Source organism: Thermobia domestica, chromosome 16, assembly GCF_964235325.1.
Source record: "Thermobia domestica chromosome 16, izTheDome1.hap1.1, whole genome shotgun sequence".
Taxonomy (NCBI): Eukaryota; Metazoa; Arthropoda; class Insecta; order Zygentoma; family Lepismatidae; genus Thermobia; species Thermobia domestica.
The window spans coordinates 100,312,999-100,332,401 of NC_137469.1; the positions used below are offsets into that span (position 1 = coordinate 100,312,999).

Genomic DNA, 19,403 nt, shown 5'->3' on the forward strand with positions numbered 1-19,403 from the left:
TTCATGGAATCAAAATGTGGGAGGAAACGGAAGTACCCTCTGAAAAACCATTAACACGATACTGTCCATCATCTTCATTCACCTACTTGGCCGGGACTTCACACACCAGTGGTAAGCGCTCTATTACTAAGCAACCGTGCCCCACAATGAGGGAAATTAAAAATTGCACTCTGATAGGAGATGATATATGGACCAAGAAAGAAATGCATATATTGGAGGATAATGTCAATCTGATAGGAGATGATATAAGGACATAGAAAGAAATGCTAAGTTTTTATTAAACGCCTCAAAACTTTTATTTCTGCAAATTCTGACAAAGAATTTGAAGCTTCATATGCCTGTTATGGTGTATGGATACGAAACATGATCAGTTAGAAGCAAATGCACAGAAAATAAATATGGACTAAACATGGTGCATGGAAATTCGCCGTGACAATAATACTGCAAATTATGGATACCTTACAATATCACTTAATTAATATTTTAGACAAAATGGACACTTTCAAATATCTCTAAGATCGGCATTAACAGATCAAAACCACATTCATGAAGAAAGTAATTCGTGCTATTATCCAACCAAAACTCTTTTGTCTTTGAGAATTCTGTCGAAGAATTTTAAGCTTAATATATATAAAACAATAATTATGTCTGTTGTGCTGTAAGATTACGAAACATAAGTTGGTCAGTTACTTTGAAGGAAGAACGCGGACTGAAAGTATTGAAAATTAAAATTCTAAGGCGAATACTCGAATCAAGAAGGACTGAAATTGGGAATAGCGTAAACTTCATAACAAGGAACTGCATAATTTACACTATTTACCCAACATTAAGTCTGGGAGACTCATGTGAACAAGTCATGTAGTCAGAATGGAAGAAAGCATGAACACTTAAAATTTTAACTGGAAACCCAATGGAAAAAGACAACTAAGAAGACTTACGCGCAGATGTTATTAAAATGAATCACACAGAAACAGAAATACTGGCTGAATTAATCACACCCAACACATATTTGCTCACCTCGTCCCTTCCGGAACCCCAGCCCCCCTAGAGTAGAAACTGGATCCAATTGGCTACGGACAGAAGTCAATAAGAGCTTTTGTGAATGTAACATTGAACCTTCAGGTTCCACAGGCTACAGAGTCAGTTACATAGGCTTTGTAACACCATGTATAATAATAATAATAATAATAATAATAATAATAATAATAATAATAATAATAATAATAATAATAATAATAATAATAATAATAATAATAATAATAATATATTATTATTATTATTATTATTATTATTATTATTATTATTATTATTATTATTATTATTATTATTATTATTATTATTATTATTATTATTATTTGAATGTAGTTTGATGCATATCGTAGCAGATAAAGAGTAACATAGTTCAAGGGGTCGATAAAAAATTTGTGGAAGCGCTAACGTATGTGTAAGAGCCAAGAATAAAGGGTTTTGATTTCGATATTTATCAGCGTATTCTTCCTTGTGTTTAATTTAAATACTATTTTGAAAGACACTCTTTCCATATGATTACTCCTTTTGTTCATTCAGCAAATCCATTGAGATTATTTATCATTTTGCAACACGAATTCATGACCATTATTATACCAGGGTATGGAAGACTGCGATGTACACAGTATTCAGAGATCGATGCATTATGAAGACAGCAATGTCAGAAAAAAAATTACATGGTTCACGTCATATACACAAGAGGTAAGAAGACCTACAGACTAATGACAACCGTTTCCTTGTAGCAAAACTATCAGACAGACATATCAATCTGAGCAAAACTTTACTCCCGTCACAACACCGTCCAATATGGCAGTTGAGTTGTGATGCAGTCATATCCCTTTGAGAGATGAATGCATTATATACTACTTAGCAGTGAGATTAAGTAATTAACGCTTGTCGAGGTGTACGAAGTGGCCTTGGGAGCAATACTTCCAGTCTACACTCATCCAGCACATAAACCCAATTCCAGGGATTCTCACTGGTGTTTCTATACGACTGTTGTTGACCAGCGCTGAGGTATCCAAAAAATTATTCGAAGCTTATGTATTATTCTAACAGGCTATTTTTGACTATACCTAGGTACAATGTGATAATGCTGTTTACTAACTCTCCTACTCAGCACGATCTACACACATCTCACTTATAAAGTAAATACGAGAGATGATGGGACGATGTATAAATGTTCTTTTAGATGAGTTTCAATATGTCAAAAAGTCCTCAGGCGTCATTTTATAAAAAACAATTAAGGATCTTCACTCAGTTAACTTCCTTCCTATTCTTTTTAATTTAGTGAACAACTTAACGACAATGAAAAATAGAAAAATGTAGAAAATGAGTCAAAATAAAATCTGAAAAATACTATTAAATGAATTGACAATTGTCTTCAAGTCTTCTGTACTTCTGTATAAGTACAGAAGTTTGAGTGCCCCTTAATTATGACGTCACAAACTGCCCATCCAGATGTTTGACCTACAAGAAAAGGTATGGAAACATCTATAAGTCTATTTACGTAGTTTGTACTAGAGATGGAAAAAAGCGATCTTTATAAAAACAGGAAACAGGGTTCTATGAAAAGACGAAATTTCTGTTTTCTGCAGAACCAGTTCGTTGAACCGGTTCCGGTTTCAGACAGAAAGCTGAATCGGTTTTAAAAGTGAATTTGATTGTTAAACTACTCGCTAAGCAAAACAAAACGTTTACTGTGAAAAATTATTAACGTGTAACAGTTTCGCCAACTATCCACTTTGGCTCCATCAGACACTATGAATACACAGGTAGTGACAGATTTAATATAAAAGACAACAAAAAAATTCGTGAATTCTAATTGGTTATTATAGGCTACTACAGCCAATCCCCTTACATCATACACAAAAAAAAAAAAATAATAATAATAATAATAATAAAATAAAATAATAAATAAATAAAAAAATTAAATTCCCTCCCCCCCTGTTGATACCATATACATTCATTTCTAACAACTAGGAATAATCTGATTAACAAAATAAGCTTTAAAATTACCTTCTTTAAATGTGAATATTAATTAAATAATATAAATAATAAATAAAAATAAATAAATAATAATACTAAATTTACAAAAATAAACTTGTACAATTAACTTACTTAATCAACTTCTATTTCAATAAATCTTGCTTCTTTCCATTTTCTGACTAACTCTCTCTCTCCTTTTGGTCCAGCACTTTCAATTCACTCCAATTGACTGAATGTCCCGTGTCTCTTGTGTTTGTAGACCTACAACCTAATGTCATTGTAAGGGGATTGGCTGTATTAGACTATAGTAACCAATCAGGATTCAGGATTCTTTTCGCTGTCTCTTATAGTAAATTTGTCACTACCTGTGTATTCATAGTGTTTGATGAAGCCAAAGTGTTGACTAAACTGTTACACGTTCAAAAGTTTTGCAATAAACGTATTGTTTTACTCATTGAGTAGTTCAAATCAAGTTTAAGTTTATAAAAAGCAAAGCTTGTACAATAGAATTTAAATTGAGTTGAGTCGTGTTGAGTTTGAGTTTAACGTTCCTTTCAGCAGCGGGGCTATATGAGAAGGGACCTACTGATTGACGTGGAATTCGAACCACATGAGCTCCCGCCGGGAAGAATTAAAATTGAAACTGGTTTTGAAAAACTAAATTTTGTATCCTCCACTAGTTTCCACCTTAGTATATAATATCTGGGTCACTTTCTAAATTTTTGTGTTCTTCATTATCTTTGTAAGTTATTACTAAGATAGAAAAGAATAAGGGAAAAGTAATGAAAACTCTTCATACGATCATCAGTGCAGAGAGAGGAATGACTGACTTATAACAAATAAAACTTTAAAATTGTGGACATTTTTTTGTTCTTAATTGGACACATCAACGTAAGATTACGAGGGAGGGGAGGATTCATTTTGTATTTTCTTAAAGAGAAGTACAATGATCGTGTTATATTTGCTTCTTTCAAGTCGAAGTGTATTTGATGTAATATTCGTATCATGGTCGCTGAAAAATATGTGTGTGTAAAATATTTGCAATAATAGCACACACTCAAAAAAAGTACTAGTCACAAGCAGGCTACCACTGCAACTGTAATAAATTTACGTACAGTACTATAAAAACACTGATATTTAGCCTTATTGTAATCTGACATTTACACAAATAAACAATACCTGTATCTTGTCCACAACCAATCAAGGCTTCAGTTCTATTAAGTAAGAAAGACGGACAAGTTTTAAGTTACTACTTGCTACAACTACCATAAAAGAGAAAAAAAAGTTCACTCCATGCAAAAGATGATACTGAAAAAACAAAATCTTATGTTCCTTAAATCTGAGTGAACGGTACACCTACAATTCAATCGTTCAAACTAAACTGTAAGTAATCTGTCTAAAGTTGAAGATACAGCCGGTAATTTTCTTGTTTGGAAACTCTACTTAATGTATTGTTGAAGTACAAGGTCTAAATATTCCGTTTTTCATCCAATGTTTAATCTATTAAGATGTGTACGTATCCAGAATAAAGCGCATCTACATTAAATTTCATTGATAAATTCAAACATTTTTGATTATATCAACAACAAATTCTAGGAAAATATTCTATACACTTTCCTTTTACACTCTTGAAAGAGTCTTTCCTAGTAGGATAGTGAAATCGGCCCTTGATCCAAATTGGGTACTTATTGACCCAAAATGTTAGTTTTGAACTTAAACTAACCCAAAAAAAAGTTTTAACCCTCTACTCCCACTTCTTACTGAATTAAAATTTGAACATTTTTCAAAAAAATCGATGCGTATTTTATTTCTTTTTTGTGTGTGTTGAAAATTTAAAAAAAAGGAACACATCGCTCATTTTTTATTTTCAAAATGTCGTAATACCCTTAGGTAAACATATATTTTTTTCAGGGTCTGAAAATGATTGCATTATTGTAAAAAAAAAATAAAATAAATAAATAAAATAAACTACAATAAAATAAAAAATAAAACTAAAAAAAAAACGCGTTTTCAGTATTTTTGACCATTCTACGACCCTCAAGGCCAACACTTCGAACATTTCTTTGCCAGAGTCCACGATTTTTCCTTTCTCTTTCGTCACTAATTCATTTAAAACAGGCTCTAAAGTTGAAAATATTCCAATCAACGAAGACAGCGACGAAGATCGAATGAATTATCGAAAATTATATGGTGTTTGGTTTTTGATTTGTACCCATTATCAGATAATATTTATGTAAACCTTATTGCTTTGTATGATAAAATAAATTAACCCTTGGAGTACCAAGATGGGGTCAATTTAACCCCAGCGAGACATCTTCTATTTTTTATTGCATTAAAAAAATATTCGCTGAAATGGTCTTCTAGGAATGCTTCTATAAGTCTCTTGAATAATTTTGTACACAAGTATCGTAAAGTCTAATTTGTCTTATTTACAGAAATGGAAAAAGGAGTCAAAATGACCCCATCTTGATCAAACATGGAATAAAGAGTTTTCAGTCATATTCCGAGAGGAGGGAAGAAAAAAATGTTCTTATTTCGCCAAATGTAGATGGCGCTTAGGGCATGGCATTTTCGTGCAAGCAAGTTTTGGCGCCCATCTCATTTTGTTAGTTTCTCTTATGTGGTACATTTTTCTCTTTACAATAAATGTTCATTGCTTGTATTGTAACAATAGAATATCATTTGATCTCTTTGCTGGCCTTAGTCACAAAAACCTATGGGGTCAAATTGACCCCATCTTGGACATTTAAGTAAAATTTATATCTTGGTACTCCAAGGGTTAATATGTATAGTAAATAAGTTTACTCAAACATACGTAGAGCGCTCACCTCTGGTGCTTGGGGTTTCGGGCTCGATCCCAGCCCCCGTCAAGTGAACTTTGTGGTGGACAAACACCGTGTGGGTGGATTTCCTCGGGGTTCTCCCGTTTCCTTCTCCTTTCTTCATTCCACCATTTCATCCATTTCTCATCGTCACCGTCTCCTTTAGCCTGCCGGCATAGCCGTGGGACGTAAAACTTAGGGATTTCAAACATACGTATGTAAAATGAAAACACATTGATGTAATCCCAATATAATCCAAATATCGTTTTCACTTAAATTAAATGTGTTTTTGTTTTTCAGCTCTTAAATTAAATGTGTTTTTCAACTCTTAAACTTTATTTTTGTACATTAAAGCTGATGATTCCTGAAGTTAAAAGATTCAATTGCATCCGAAATTGCGAATTGGAAAAAAACAACTGCAATTGTGTAAAAATACATTTTAGATTGATCGTTTGTCAAAGAAGCATTATAATAAATAACAGGCAACTTTGAAAAAAAAATTAAAAACGTCGTTCGGGAGCCAACAATACGCCACAAGGAGCGTTTCAAAGTACTATTCTTAATTATTAAGTTGTATTCAAAGTTTTGACATTGAGGGACCTAAAAAGGTTTTAAATGAGTAGTAAAAACCTCTTTTTTCAGTTTTAATTTTTTGACAATGTTGCCATCACTTTCAGACCCTGAAAAAAACACATGTTGTACTTAAGGGTATTATATTATTTTGAACAAAAAAGTCAGCGACGTCCCTCACTCAAATTTTTTTTTTTTTTTTTTTACGATTTTTTGAGGAGGAACATCGCTGTTTTTTTCTTTCATATTGTCATTATTACTAAGGTAGTGTTGTGAATCCACACCAAACAATGTATGAAATTTTAAATTTGTACTAAGATGCCTTAAAATGGCTATACTCGGTAAACAATCCAAACTTTTGTTTACTGGAATGTACAAGTAGTTGTGTTCAATCTCTGTTACTGTATATGACACTTGTAACTAAATCTACGCTGTGGCATTGTGTATTGAATTGCATTATAAACAAAGGTATGTAACGTAAAGAACATTTGTCAAGCGCATACAGGATTTTCTTCTTTTTTTCCTCTGAACGAACTGAATTGCATTTAAAATCGCTACGTGTACGATGAAGAGATCTGCAAAAAAAAAGTAATCACAAAGCAAGAGTTCAAACATAATTTAACAAGTTATTCTTCACCATTAACTGTGAAAGGGGGGAAAAATAAATAAAAGGACTTCACTTGATATTTAGTTGTATAGCCAACATCAGAAGTCCACATCTCTCTATGCTGGTTGTATTATCAATAATTTCAAAACGATTACCTATTATGAATGCAGATTTCAGAGCATTACGTTTTCTTCACGTCAAAGAAACTGTGTTAAAATTGATTTATTCGTTCCAAAATCACAGATGAACGAAATCTACAAAATATGTAGCACTTTGTTGGCGACTGTGATGCCTTGTACGCTAAGTAGTAGGCTCAGATCTACTAGGATTTGGAATCGAAGCCATATATACAGAAGGCAAGAGTGTTGACTATCTGCATACACTGATACCCAGTATCTTATATTGATATATATCATTTTATGTTTTTGTTTACCTCGATCCCTACACAATATCTAATGAAGGTTGTTCAGTTTATATCGGACTATTTTTAAGTACTCATCTACTTGAAACTGGAGTGTTCTATAGGAGCCCCAGCATTATGGAATGTCGTCCGACATTGGGCATCGCGAATTCGATCCCACTCGATCCTCCCTACAAAACTTTCCAGAGACCACCAAGGGTGCGCGGACGCCAATGTTAGAGATATTTTTTTAATTGACCAGAGCCCCAGAAATTCATATGGCATCAAGGCTCTTCACAAGAATATCTTGAAACAGAATGATACAAATTCCTCATTCCCATTGCATTTTCTGATAAAAATGCAGAGATGATTTCGCGGTATGACTTGAAGACTTGTTCATAAGGATCTTCACCTGGACAGGATATCGATTCGAAAGATGGCGTTTTGATGGATTCCTGAAAGTATTTTAAATTCACTTTTACCTTTTATTAACCTTGCATATCAGCAACTTCTCCGCATAACTGAATCCTGTAACAACCATAAACTCAAGTGGGAAACTTTTGCAATAGTGGTGAACACAGCTGAGGCAGGCCTTGGCATCGCTATCATGTTATGGCAATACCCGCATGTGACTACCAGCAGTGAGATGGATAGATGTTTTATCCATGTGATGATTATCTGCCATTGGACCCAGCCAAGTGCTCTTCGTACAATTTCTTGAGGTTCGTTTTTTGTTCCGTAATATGGTGCAGGAGCAGGTGGTATACACGGGCTTTACGGACGCACCTCAGCCGGAGCCCTTACGAATGGTTGTGTTCACAGGTGACTGCGTCAAATTGATTTTCCGACCAACCTCATGTTGGGTCGATGGGTTTTCCTGGCACACTAATCAGAAGATCTACTACAGCACTGTGCGTGGCATTTTCCTTGGAGCCCTTCACATGGTGCTTTCCGTCGGCGACTGTTCGTCATGGGCTCCTGGTTTGTCTGATAACTTTCGCAGTAGTCACCTCAAGTGTGAACCTATTCTCCCGACACTGTTTCACTATGCGTATGCAGGGAAAGCATGGAAAAGGGCCATGGCCATCTCTTCTACGAAGAGTTTAATTTAGGTGCAATTTGACGACACTCACCCACCTATAACTTCAGACACATTACTGCTCACGACAGTACACGCACCATTTCACAGACACAGTGGCATTCCTAATTCGGTTCGATATAAACCGAACAAACTTCTGTATTCCTTGTCAAATCTTTCCGCATTTTTCAATAAGATCACTGTTTAGCTTTCTTAGTATTTTCTTCTTTCTTTCTTCAATTAAGTTACTGAACACGGATGGAAAATCAAAACATTTCGAAAATTATGTATCAGCTCTATCTTCCGCAAAATACTTGTTCACAAAACTATACTACTGTTTATTAGAATAAACACAACTACAGAGACTTACATGACTATATTTTAATAGTTAATCGCTGATTTTAATCTATCTTCCCTTCCAATCTTTTTATTTATGGCAAGAACTGAGGTGACTTTACTCGGTTCTAAATACTTTTATATATAATATATATAGCTTATATGATCTACATACAAACTACTTAACTGAAGCGCAGAGATCACTTTTCTAATTCAATCGAGCTACTCAGGATATATAAATAACTATTGTAGAAGTTTTCTTTACAAGAGGAAAAAAACTGCTGAAATTAAACTTGGGTGAAAATATGAGCTCAATAAAATTTACCTCACTTAATATTAAAATGCGAACTGAATATTTTTAAATACTAAATAATTTACTGAATACTGATTTCTGTTTATTCACGTCAACCATCAAGAACAACAATGAAACAAATAAACACCTAAATTAGATGACCGAAGAAGAAGAAAGTATTATTTGCAGTAGAATATTAAAAGTCTCGCACACTTGAAAAAAACACAAACACAATAAAAAGTAGAAAAAATAAACGAATCAAAAATGTGAAAAAATCATTATAAAAAGATAAAAAAAAATAATTAAAAAATTAAATAAAATTTGGATGAACATTCACGTTTGAGAGGTCATGCATTATTCAAGCTGACCGAATTGTACCTATACCTTTCGTTTCATCGCATGGGAAAAAGTTAAGTCCTCAAGTATGTTGGCCTGACCACGAAACTACACAATGCTGTTAAAAAAATAAAATCTACATCCAAAATAATAATTTAAAATGATATTATTCAATACTTGTTTCCTGATGTTTTAAAATTGCTCACCACGTGGTACTGTTCCTGTACTATTTCCCGATTCACTGTATACACTTTCTACGTCAGACACATCACGACTGGTACTTCTTCGCCACGGAGTGGATCCATCATCACGACTCAAGGATCGTGAATAATGAGATGACTCAGAAAGGCGCCTGCAATAAAAAAGATTATATCCACTGATTAAGTGATTATTTCTATCATATTATATATATATATATATATCAATGATGCAACCAAGACGTTCAGCAGACAGTGACTAAAAACAACACAAAAAAAATGTAAAACAACAGGAAGTAACACGAAAAAAGAAGAAGAAAAAAGACAGCAATATTAAATTTTCATCCGGGAACTTGCAGTACTATATAGGTATGATATAAAAATAGGTTTATCTCATGTATAACGAATGACGAATATTTATTTTTCAAGTATGATCTTGGAAAATGATAAATGAAATCTTTCTGTTTTACGTCCGACGGTTATCCCGCGCTAGGTTAAAGGACTCTAACGATCTTAGGTAAATGGTATGCTGTTCCTCGTTATGAGTTTCTACCATTCCCCATTTCCATCTCTCTTGGGTTCGAATATTCATCCCAGAATTTTATTCTCAAATACCCTCAGTCTGCGTTCTTCCCTCGAAATAAGCAACCATGTTACGCAACCATCAGCATAACAGACAAATTTATCATTTTAAATATTTTAAGCTTCAAATTCTTCGACAGAATTCGCAAAGCAAAATAAGTATGGACCGAATAATAACATGAATTCCGTGTTTTGAGAAGATGTTTTATTTCTTCGTGTGTGTAATACTAAAGAAAAGTGTGTTTAGTATTGCACATGTTTACAATTAAATGTCTATCACGGATGTTTCTGTTAATATATTTTGCAGACATCGACTCATCCTGTAATCGAAAACTCCAAGTAGCATTACATTAAGAACAAAATAAGGTAACCAATATCGAATGCGTAATTCTCTAATAAATGATACTTAGCAGAAGCTATTTTCTTAAACTTTCTAATTTGTTAATGTAATCCCTTCTTTGAATAAACTCGGATGGAAACAGCAGCTCCTGTTATTGAAAATTATGCAAGAGATAAGCACTGTATGAGAAACTTAAAGAAGCACAAATTCTTAGTATTTAAATATGTATCCAAATGGCGTATAAGTAAGCTATAAAAATAATGCAGGGTATTGTGTATATAAAAATTTGACCATCACCATTCTTTAAAAAGCCCTGTACAATTATTCATAAACAGAAGTATATCGAGCAAATATGAGACTTCTTCACTTGTTTAAAATCTTTAAGTCAAAAAATTAAATTGTCCTACTTATGGCTAGGAGAATGTATCGTTTCGAAGAGCGTGTATGTTGAATAAAACTGTACTATTATGGAAAGCAGAAAGTAAACTTAAGTCAATTTTTAATAGCCTACTGATTACTGATCAATAAGCAATTACACAGAGCAATGAAGTGACACACACAAGGATACGAAATTTTCATTTTATTTTATTTTTTATTGTTTTATCACACATATCACTAAAATCAATGTCCTAATCCAGCACATGCACTGTACGCTTACTCGAAGCTCCAGGCCTCTTCGTGACCAACTAGTTACTGCGTATTCTTAGTTTTTTTCTTGGCAGAGGAACAAATGCTTGGATAAAAATCATGAGTAGTGGCCCGGTCTTATCTTAAATGGCATTGATGATATCAAGAAACGATATGATTCAAACAATCAATCAAGAATTACAGCATTTATAGGTCTTCTCAAATTACAGTAAAAGCATGAAATTTCAGTGAAACAGACATATTGAACATTAAAGTATACTTCACCTGTAAGGTTCGTTGTAGAATTTTCTTAATAATGGCCATCGATAAGTTTATATATATCATTGAGATGTTAAAGGGTCAATGGATGTAGCAAGCGTTCATAGATATGAATATTTTACCTACTTGTTTTGCTAATTATTATTTGTATAAAACTTTCCATAAAAAAGCCTTACATCGCTTAAGTATATGACTAATTGAGACAACCTATTACCAATATCAAATTTCAACTACACTACAACATGCAAAACTGATCTTCTAATACAAGTAAAGTGAAGTATGAACTAAATACTAATTTTAATGACAGAAATAAAAAGATAATTGCACCAAGGAATATTATGGATAACATTTAAAGCACAGCCCAATCAATAAAAAAATTACAGCCATCATTAATTCCCCCAAATGTACATAGAAAGCACCAATTAAGCTCTATGACACATCCAGATATCTATCTCAAGCAAAAATAACAATAATCTCCAAAGCTTTGGAGAGCACAAATTAAACTAAAAGAAGCAGCTTAATTAAAAGCTGTCCCAGTGTGATACTTTATTTCACAATGAACATACTCTAAATGATTTTCCAATTTTAATAAAAATTATTTCTTTTATTTCAAGTTTAATGACAATTTATATTTTAATCTCAGAGCAAGAGAAAATCAGGTGTAACTTTGAAACTTTCACACGAAGTCTTGTCACGGAAATTTATTACATTAGTTACGATATAGCTGAACATTCTACGCCTTGGTTTCCGTTTTACACTTAACGAACAACATTAATAATAGATCAATAAAGAAACAAACAAAGAAGCAAAATGGAAATATGATTCTATGTGATTCGAAATTTTTTTTAAGCTTTTAAATGTTTCGTAGAGAAGTAATGTCTCGTATAATTATGGCATAAAATTAACAAAATCCATTTAAGGTAACACTATATATAGAAAAGATCTATAAACAGCTCGTTTTAGAAGTGTTTTGTCTACAATAAGTCTCATCTTTCTGTATTATATTATAGAAGCTTTTTTGAGCGCTTTTTTAATACTCAAATTATTCACGATGCTTACAAATAGAATTTTCATCGACATCCCATTAATTGGTTTGAATGCATAACGGAATGTGTACAACAATTACTCATTTAAATTTATATAATAGACAAAGACAGATATGGAAGCACAACAGGGCAAACTTTGCTAACATGTAAAGAAAATGCTTAAGGAAATAAGTTATGTTTCTGAACGGAAAGCGTGGAATGTTAAGTAATTTTTTATTTTATTCAATACTAGCAGCGTTCACCCCGCTTCGCTGGGGTCACCCCGTAACGCAATAAACCTTGTTAATTAGATAATTTTTACTTTTTCGCTTTGAAGCTTGAGCGCGAAATTGCAGAAATTTTAAACAGAAGATTCAAGCTATTTTCCGCTGTATATCGCCTGTCATTTATGTTAACCCGCCGAGTGACACGGTCATGCGGGTTGCATATAAATACGTTTATTTTTACCTATGATGAATAACTAACAAAGGATTTGTACGTTATGGACACTTGAATGGTCAATTATCTCAAGACACTGGTAATTAAAAATTAAAGTGATATGATAAAAACCATCTAGGGTCCAAATCCTAATAACCCCCCAAAAATAAAAGAAATTGGTTCAGCCGTATTAGCGTGATGAGGGAACAAAGGATTTTGTACGTTCTCTTTTATATATAAGATACAGTCGTCACCAAAAGAGTATTAAAAACTCAATCTTGAATTAATTACAATGTCAAAGACACCGATTCTACAAATGAATGAGATACTTTGTCTACTTCATACGGTGGTTAAAAAAAGGGTCAGAACAGGACTGAAACATTTTTTTAAAGCAGAATGAAAAAAGAATCAAAATCATGTAAAAATGTATAACAGTAAACTGTGATCATTAACTTCAGCTAACCACGTATTGAAACAAGTATCCAATGGTTCACTGTGATTACGATATCGTCAGTTGCTGTTCTACACTTTACATAATTCTGATTTCTTTTTTAGTCTACTGACGTTCAAAATAACTACCTTCTTAAGTTTTCCAATTATATATTCGTTCTCTTAACTCTACTTATGAACTAGTAAAAGGCAATAACAAGCTACCGAATACACACTCGTAGATTCATTGACGGAATCAGTTAAGAATGAATTTATTTTTTCTATGGAGTACTCCTAGTGCTGATTTAATAATTAAAATTCAGTTTATTTATCTTTAAAAGAACATAATTTTCCTAACGATGCTGTATATTATAAATTCATTCAGGCTAGAAAAATAAATTCTACGAGTGGGAATAAATATTTGCTGAACAACATACGTACTTATAATGAAGTTAGGCATGAGACACCATTTTTATAACAATGAAGTGAAAGTATATGTAACACAGATGGTATCCACACCATTAACATTCCAATCAACTGAAGTTACCACACTAGCTTTTTTTTTTTTCTGAAAGTAAGCTAAAATTATTTAATTACGTTTCATAAAAGTTCATTGGGTCTGTAAATTATCAATGCTTTATGACACATACCGTAAGCAGATTTAGATATTATTGTGCCAAGTTGGTAAATAAATCGTTAATAATGTAAACTGATAACATATATCCAATTAACAAATGTACTTGAATGTACAGATGCAAAATGCCAACATACTGAAGGAAATCCAATATCCACATTGTAGTGGGTACTCTTGAGAGAATTCACATCGGTAAACAATTTAAGTTGTATGTAGGTCTATTTCTGAAGCTAGCATCAACTATAAATTATTCTACATTAGTACGTTAAGGTTTTCATTTTTTATATAATCCGCAATTATGTACACAAGTACAATAAAAGTGATCTCTTTTAATATAACTACATTAGTTTGGATAAACTATATCCGTACATTAGTTCAATAAGGGCGGTTGTTACAAAATCAAGTTTTTCAGGAGCAGCAAAAAAACGAAAGTAAAGCGTGAACTTCTTAACGGACATCAGCCCTTTCACAACAGCAACAACTCTGGAACTAACAGGCTTCGCGCTGTTATAGCTGGAGACATTGAGAGGACATCTGTACTTACTAAATATAATGTAAAAAAGTAAAAGCGCCAACAATGGACTCCCGCCCTTAGTGAACTATGGTAACGGATATGCATTTTGGTATAATTTCAATTTCCAATAATTACATAGGAACATAGATTCATTTTTCAGGTCTTTTTCGTGTAAGATTTTAATTTATATAAAATATTAAAATCAATTCGAATTTGTGTAATAGTGAAACCTTTAAAATATTGTAGACATTCACATCAACTGAATTTATGAAGCAATTAATCAATTATCCTGTTAAAATCTCTTTTAAAGAACTTTTTCTCTTGGCGTTTGTAATCGTTAAAAACTTTCTAAATACATACGACAGCAGTGAGAAACGACCCTACCTATACTCATGATTTTCACAACTTTGAAAAATCAAGTATAACGTTTTGTCTCGTCTAAAAGGCATACGAAACTTATTTTCAATGTTTTCAGAAATGAAGCAGACTTCACTACATATACTTCGAGTTTTAAACGATCATCCATTATCTATAGCATTCTGTGCATATTTTTTACTTGAATATTATTTTTGAAAGAATTCAAGTTCTGGATTTCATACCGTGAATTCGACTCGTTTAAATTTGTTGTTTTTAAACTATTTACACATGTCTAACTTCATTATTAAAGTTTATTTGTTTATTTAGGTAAAAAGAGGAAACAACTTTATTTAAAAATACTAGGCTATTTAGGAAAACTACACTGAGCACGTAACAACTTAAGAATTTTTCGATTACATTCCAAATACCAAACTTACTTGTGTTGATATACTATCCTCCTAGGGTAGGAACTAAAAATAAGAAGTTAGTTTGTATTTTAACCATTATTTGCACAATGAAAACTTCACACCAGATAAGCTTAAAGCACAGAAAAAGCGCACTTTTAAAGCTCCACTTATATCAGCAGTACAAGAAATCGAAAAGGAGTAACAGTGAAATAAGTACAATGTTTCAATTACCACATTAAAATCAGTTTATACAATTTCATATTTTAAATTTAACTACGTTTATATCTTCTTTAGGCTTTTTTGTTTTTTTAAATTGAAATATTACACTTTCGTAATTAGTAGTGTAAGGGGCTTACTATTAAAGTGTTTATATACTTACCTAAACTAACTAATTTTTTTTTTTTTTTTTTTTTTTTTTTTTTTTTTTTTTTTTTTTTTTACGTTGAAGATGTTGCGAAATATATTGTTTCATTGTCATACTTCATCAAGATGAAAAATGAAACAACAGAATATATAAATATGAATACATTTATCCAATAACACGTTGGAGATTCTAAATTTGACATAAACAAAGGAAACAGATAAAATTTTAACCATTCTGACAGTAAATTAACAGTTCAATAAAAAATACACTAGATTTTTCTTGCTGGCAATCAAATCAATTCATAAAGAGCCTGTAAAAAAGTAAGTACACCTATTTAATCACAGTGAGCAAAGTATACACATTACTAAGTAATGTGAGATTGACTAAATGCAAAGCGCTTGAATCGTAATATGCTTCTACACTCTTCTTTCTCCATAATGGTGATGTGGTACTGTTTAATTAAAGCGACGCAAGAACAGAAATGTTTTTAAAAAAATGTTCTAAAATTACTCTGCTGTTGGCAGCCGTATTACTCTGCTGTGTTATTGACAATAACATAACAACTTGGTTAAAATAACAGGCTGAACACTTCATTTCAAACCCACCACTCTTGCCAGGTAGGATGTTCTACGGGAAGTGTATATTGTCAAATTAATGCCAATATGACAGTTCTGCGTAAAATAATTTTCTCCTGTCTTTAATCTTTCATTAATCACAAATACTGTCATTTGTAGAAATTGAAGTGAAGAAAGGTAAAAAAAAGAAATCAAATTGTAATAACAAAAATATTACCTTGGAACCTTAAATTAAGATAATAAAATTCGAATGTATTTTTTTATGAATACTGAGGATTCTAGAAAAAGAAAAACAAATACGTGAAAAAATAAGACAAGCTTAGTGAAGTCACCTTTACTGCACATAACTGTGCATTAAGATGAGGGAAAGTCTACATGAAAGCTTGACAAGTGAAGGTTAATCGATGAAATGTTGCCAGAAATATGGTTTACAATTGGTGACTAATTTTTGATATCTACGTGGTGAAATTATATATATACGGTGATGATGGTCATGAACAAAATGGTGAAATGGAGAAAGTGGAAGGAAACGGGAGAAGACCACGGAAGCCCACCCATATGGTGTCTGTCCAACACAACGTCTACTTGGCGCGAGCTGGCATCAAACCAGGAACTCCACGCACCAGACACGAGCGCTTTACCACCGAGCTACCTGAAGTGAACCTGTACACAACAAAACATGTCTTCAACGAAGATCAATCTTTAATCAAAATATTCAGTGTTTCTTTAATTTTTTGGGTATAATTTTACTTGAAAAAGAATAACTTTAAAAATAAATCTCTATACAAAGACATAACACGTAGTACCGTGAGATTCCGTTCACTGTTTTATTTACGAAGTAAAAATGAGACATAAATGGAACGATAGAAATGGGGAAAGAAGCCTTTAGGGAAAAAAACAAAATTATTTTGTGGATTCTAAAGAAAGAATTAAAAAGACTCACCAAATATTTTAAGCTGAGTTCACACTGAAGAGGCAGAACCACAGGCAAAAATGAAAGAAGATGAAGAAAAATAGAACCATTAGAAATGTGAATATGCAAACGAATGAAAAAATGAACGAAATGGAAAAGCGATGAAAAGAAACAATACTAGAAATAACTTTAAAAAAGACAAAGAACTGGGGAAAAATTGAGAAGTCAGTGTATTCTCAAGGACGTGATAAAAAGATAAACAAGTGAGGAAGGATGCTGCGATTGAGAACGATGTTAAAGACGTAACATCTTACGAACTAACGATAGGTAGGAAACTTTTCAATATGCACCAAACAACCTCGTAATGATAAACAGAATGGTTATTTAATGTTAATTATATTAGAGAACTTCAAAAAAATATATAGTTTTCAACCTGCAATTAGTTTACACAAAACACATCAACTTCAACAATAAATAAACAATTTAACATATATATCACTGTATCATACGCAATCTTATACGATAGTGATTTTTTAATCATTAGTTACAGAAGAGTTAACTGAATTAAAACAATAGAAATCAAATATACCTTGATAGTGGCTCCATCTGTCGGCCGTACAAATTTGTCCAGAAACCTCCAGGCGCATTAGGACCTGTCATGTGGCTCATCAGGCGACTAGAAGGAAAACCTGGTCGACCTCCATCTTCCACGTTCAATCGCTGAGTTAAACTCCTCACCTGAAGCACATAAATATACATATATAAGATATACATGAATATTTGTTAACAGTTTATAATTCGTGACCTCCATCTTCTATGTTCAATCGCTAACTGAAACTTCTCACCTTAAACACAATATAAAATGTAGAACATTTATAGATATCTTTTTATAATTTATGACAATGATCACTAGATCTTTATCTTCCGTGTTCAATCGCTGAGTTCAACTGTAAATTATTTCAGAATACTAGTATAACACTAGTAAATAATCCATCTGTTTGTTTGTTAAAATTTAGTATCCTTTTTCACCACCAAAGCTATATAAGACGTGGACCCACAGTTTAAGGTGGAATATTTAAGGTTAAATGGTCTCCCACTAAAGATTGAACTCGGGATCACATACAACGAAGGCATATGCGCTAACCACTAGACCAGCGGGGAGAGGTAAAAACAAAAAAAAACAAAAAAAAATCAATTGTAATAACAAAAACATTACCTTGGAACCTTAAATTAAGATAATAAAATTCGAATGTGTTGTTCTATGAACACTGAGGATTCTAGAAAAGGAAAAACAAATACGTGAAAAAATAAGACAAGCTTAGTGGAGTCAATTTTATTGCACATAACTGTGCATTAAGATGAGGGAAAGTCTACATGAAAACTTGGCAAATGAAGGTTAAACGATGAAATGTTGCCAGAAATATGGTTTTTAATAGTGAATGTCGAGAGTAGCTTAAGTTTCACAATCTTTAGATATGGGACAAGTTAAACTAGAGGGAAAATAAAATAATACTACAGTTATCCCTCTTAAAGGATTAATACTTAGCTTGAGCGACCCAGGTTTGATTCCTGGCGGGGGCTTATGAGGTTCGGATCCCATATTAAGTTGTAGGTCCACGTCTCGTATAGCGTCGCTGCTGAAAGGGATACTAAACTTAAAATCAATTCAAATTAATAATTAATAATATGAATCAATACATTCACCTTTTTCTATTATTACGTGTTTTGTCAGGAAAGTAAAGATACAAACGAAAATAAAATATACAAGAAAAGTATTGGACGCAAACAAAGCTACACTGGTACAGAGGCTATTTTACCACACAAGTATCACCATTGTTCAAACATTTGTTCAAACGCGGAACAAGTTTCTGTATTCCAGAACAGTAGAAATTCTGCATCTGTATCTGGAACCACGTTGTGACTTCTTTCCTGATCTCATCGTTGTCGTCTTTTCCAGATGTTTCTTTAAAGTACAGGAACAGATAGTAGTTGCTAGATATGATGTCGGGGCTGTATGGCGGACGCACAAGGACGTCCCATTCAAAATGTGCACGCAACTCCTTGGTGACATATTCATATACAGGGTCTGGCGGGATTCAGTATTGTCGCTGCCTTTTCCAACGTGCACCCCTCGCACAAAACAACGCAGCAGTGACGAATCACTCTCAATCCTCCTCATATGGATCAAGATTACTGTCAATGTTGCGAATTTTCGTATATTTTTTTTCTCCTAACATGCAATTATGTTCGTATCTTTACTGTCCTG

At 32.8% G+C, this 19,403-nt stretch overlaps 1 protein-coding gene across 6 annotated transcripts in view; it reads right to left on the bottom strand.

The window, feature by feature from the left end:
- Nuak (Nuak family kinase 1) overlaps positions 1 to 19,403 on the bottom strand; it is a 308,387-nt gene that overhangs the window by 23,458 nt on the left and 265,526 nt on the right. For all 6 annotated transcript variants that reach the window (XM_081742812.1, XM_081742810.1, XM_081742811.1 and 3 more), the window contains 2 exons: positions 17,727 to 17,875; positions 9,663 to 9,808 (listed from right to left, as the gene is read on the bottom strand). In XM_081742812.1, coding sequence (XP_081598938.1) covers positions 9,663 to 9,808; positions 17,727 to 17,875 — 295 coding nt within the window. The remainder of the gene's footprint in view (positions 1 to 9,662; positions 9,809 to 17,726; positions 17,876 to 19,403) is intronic.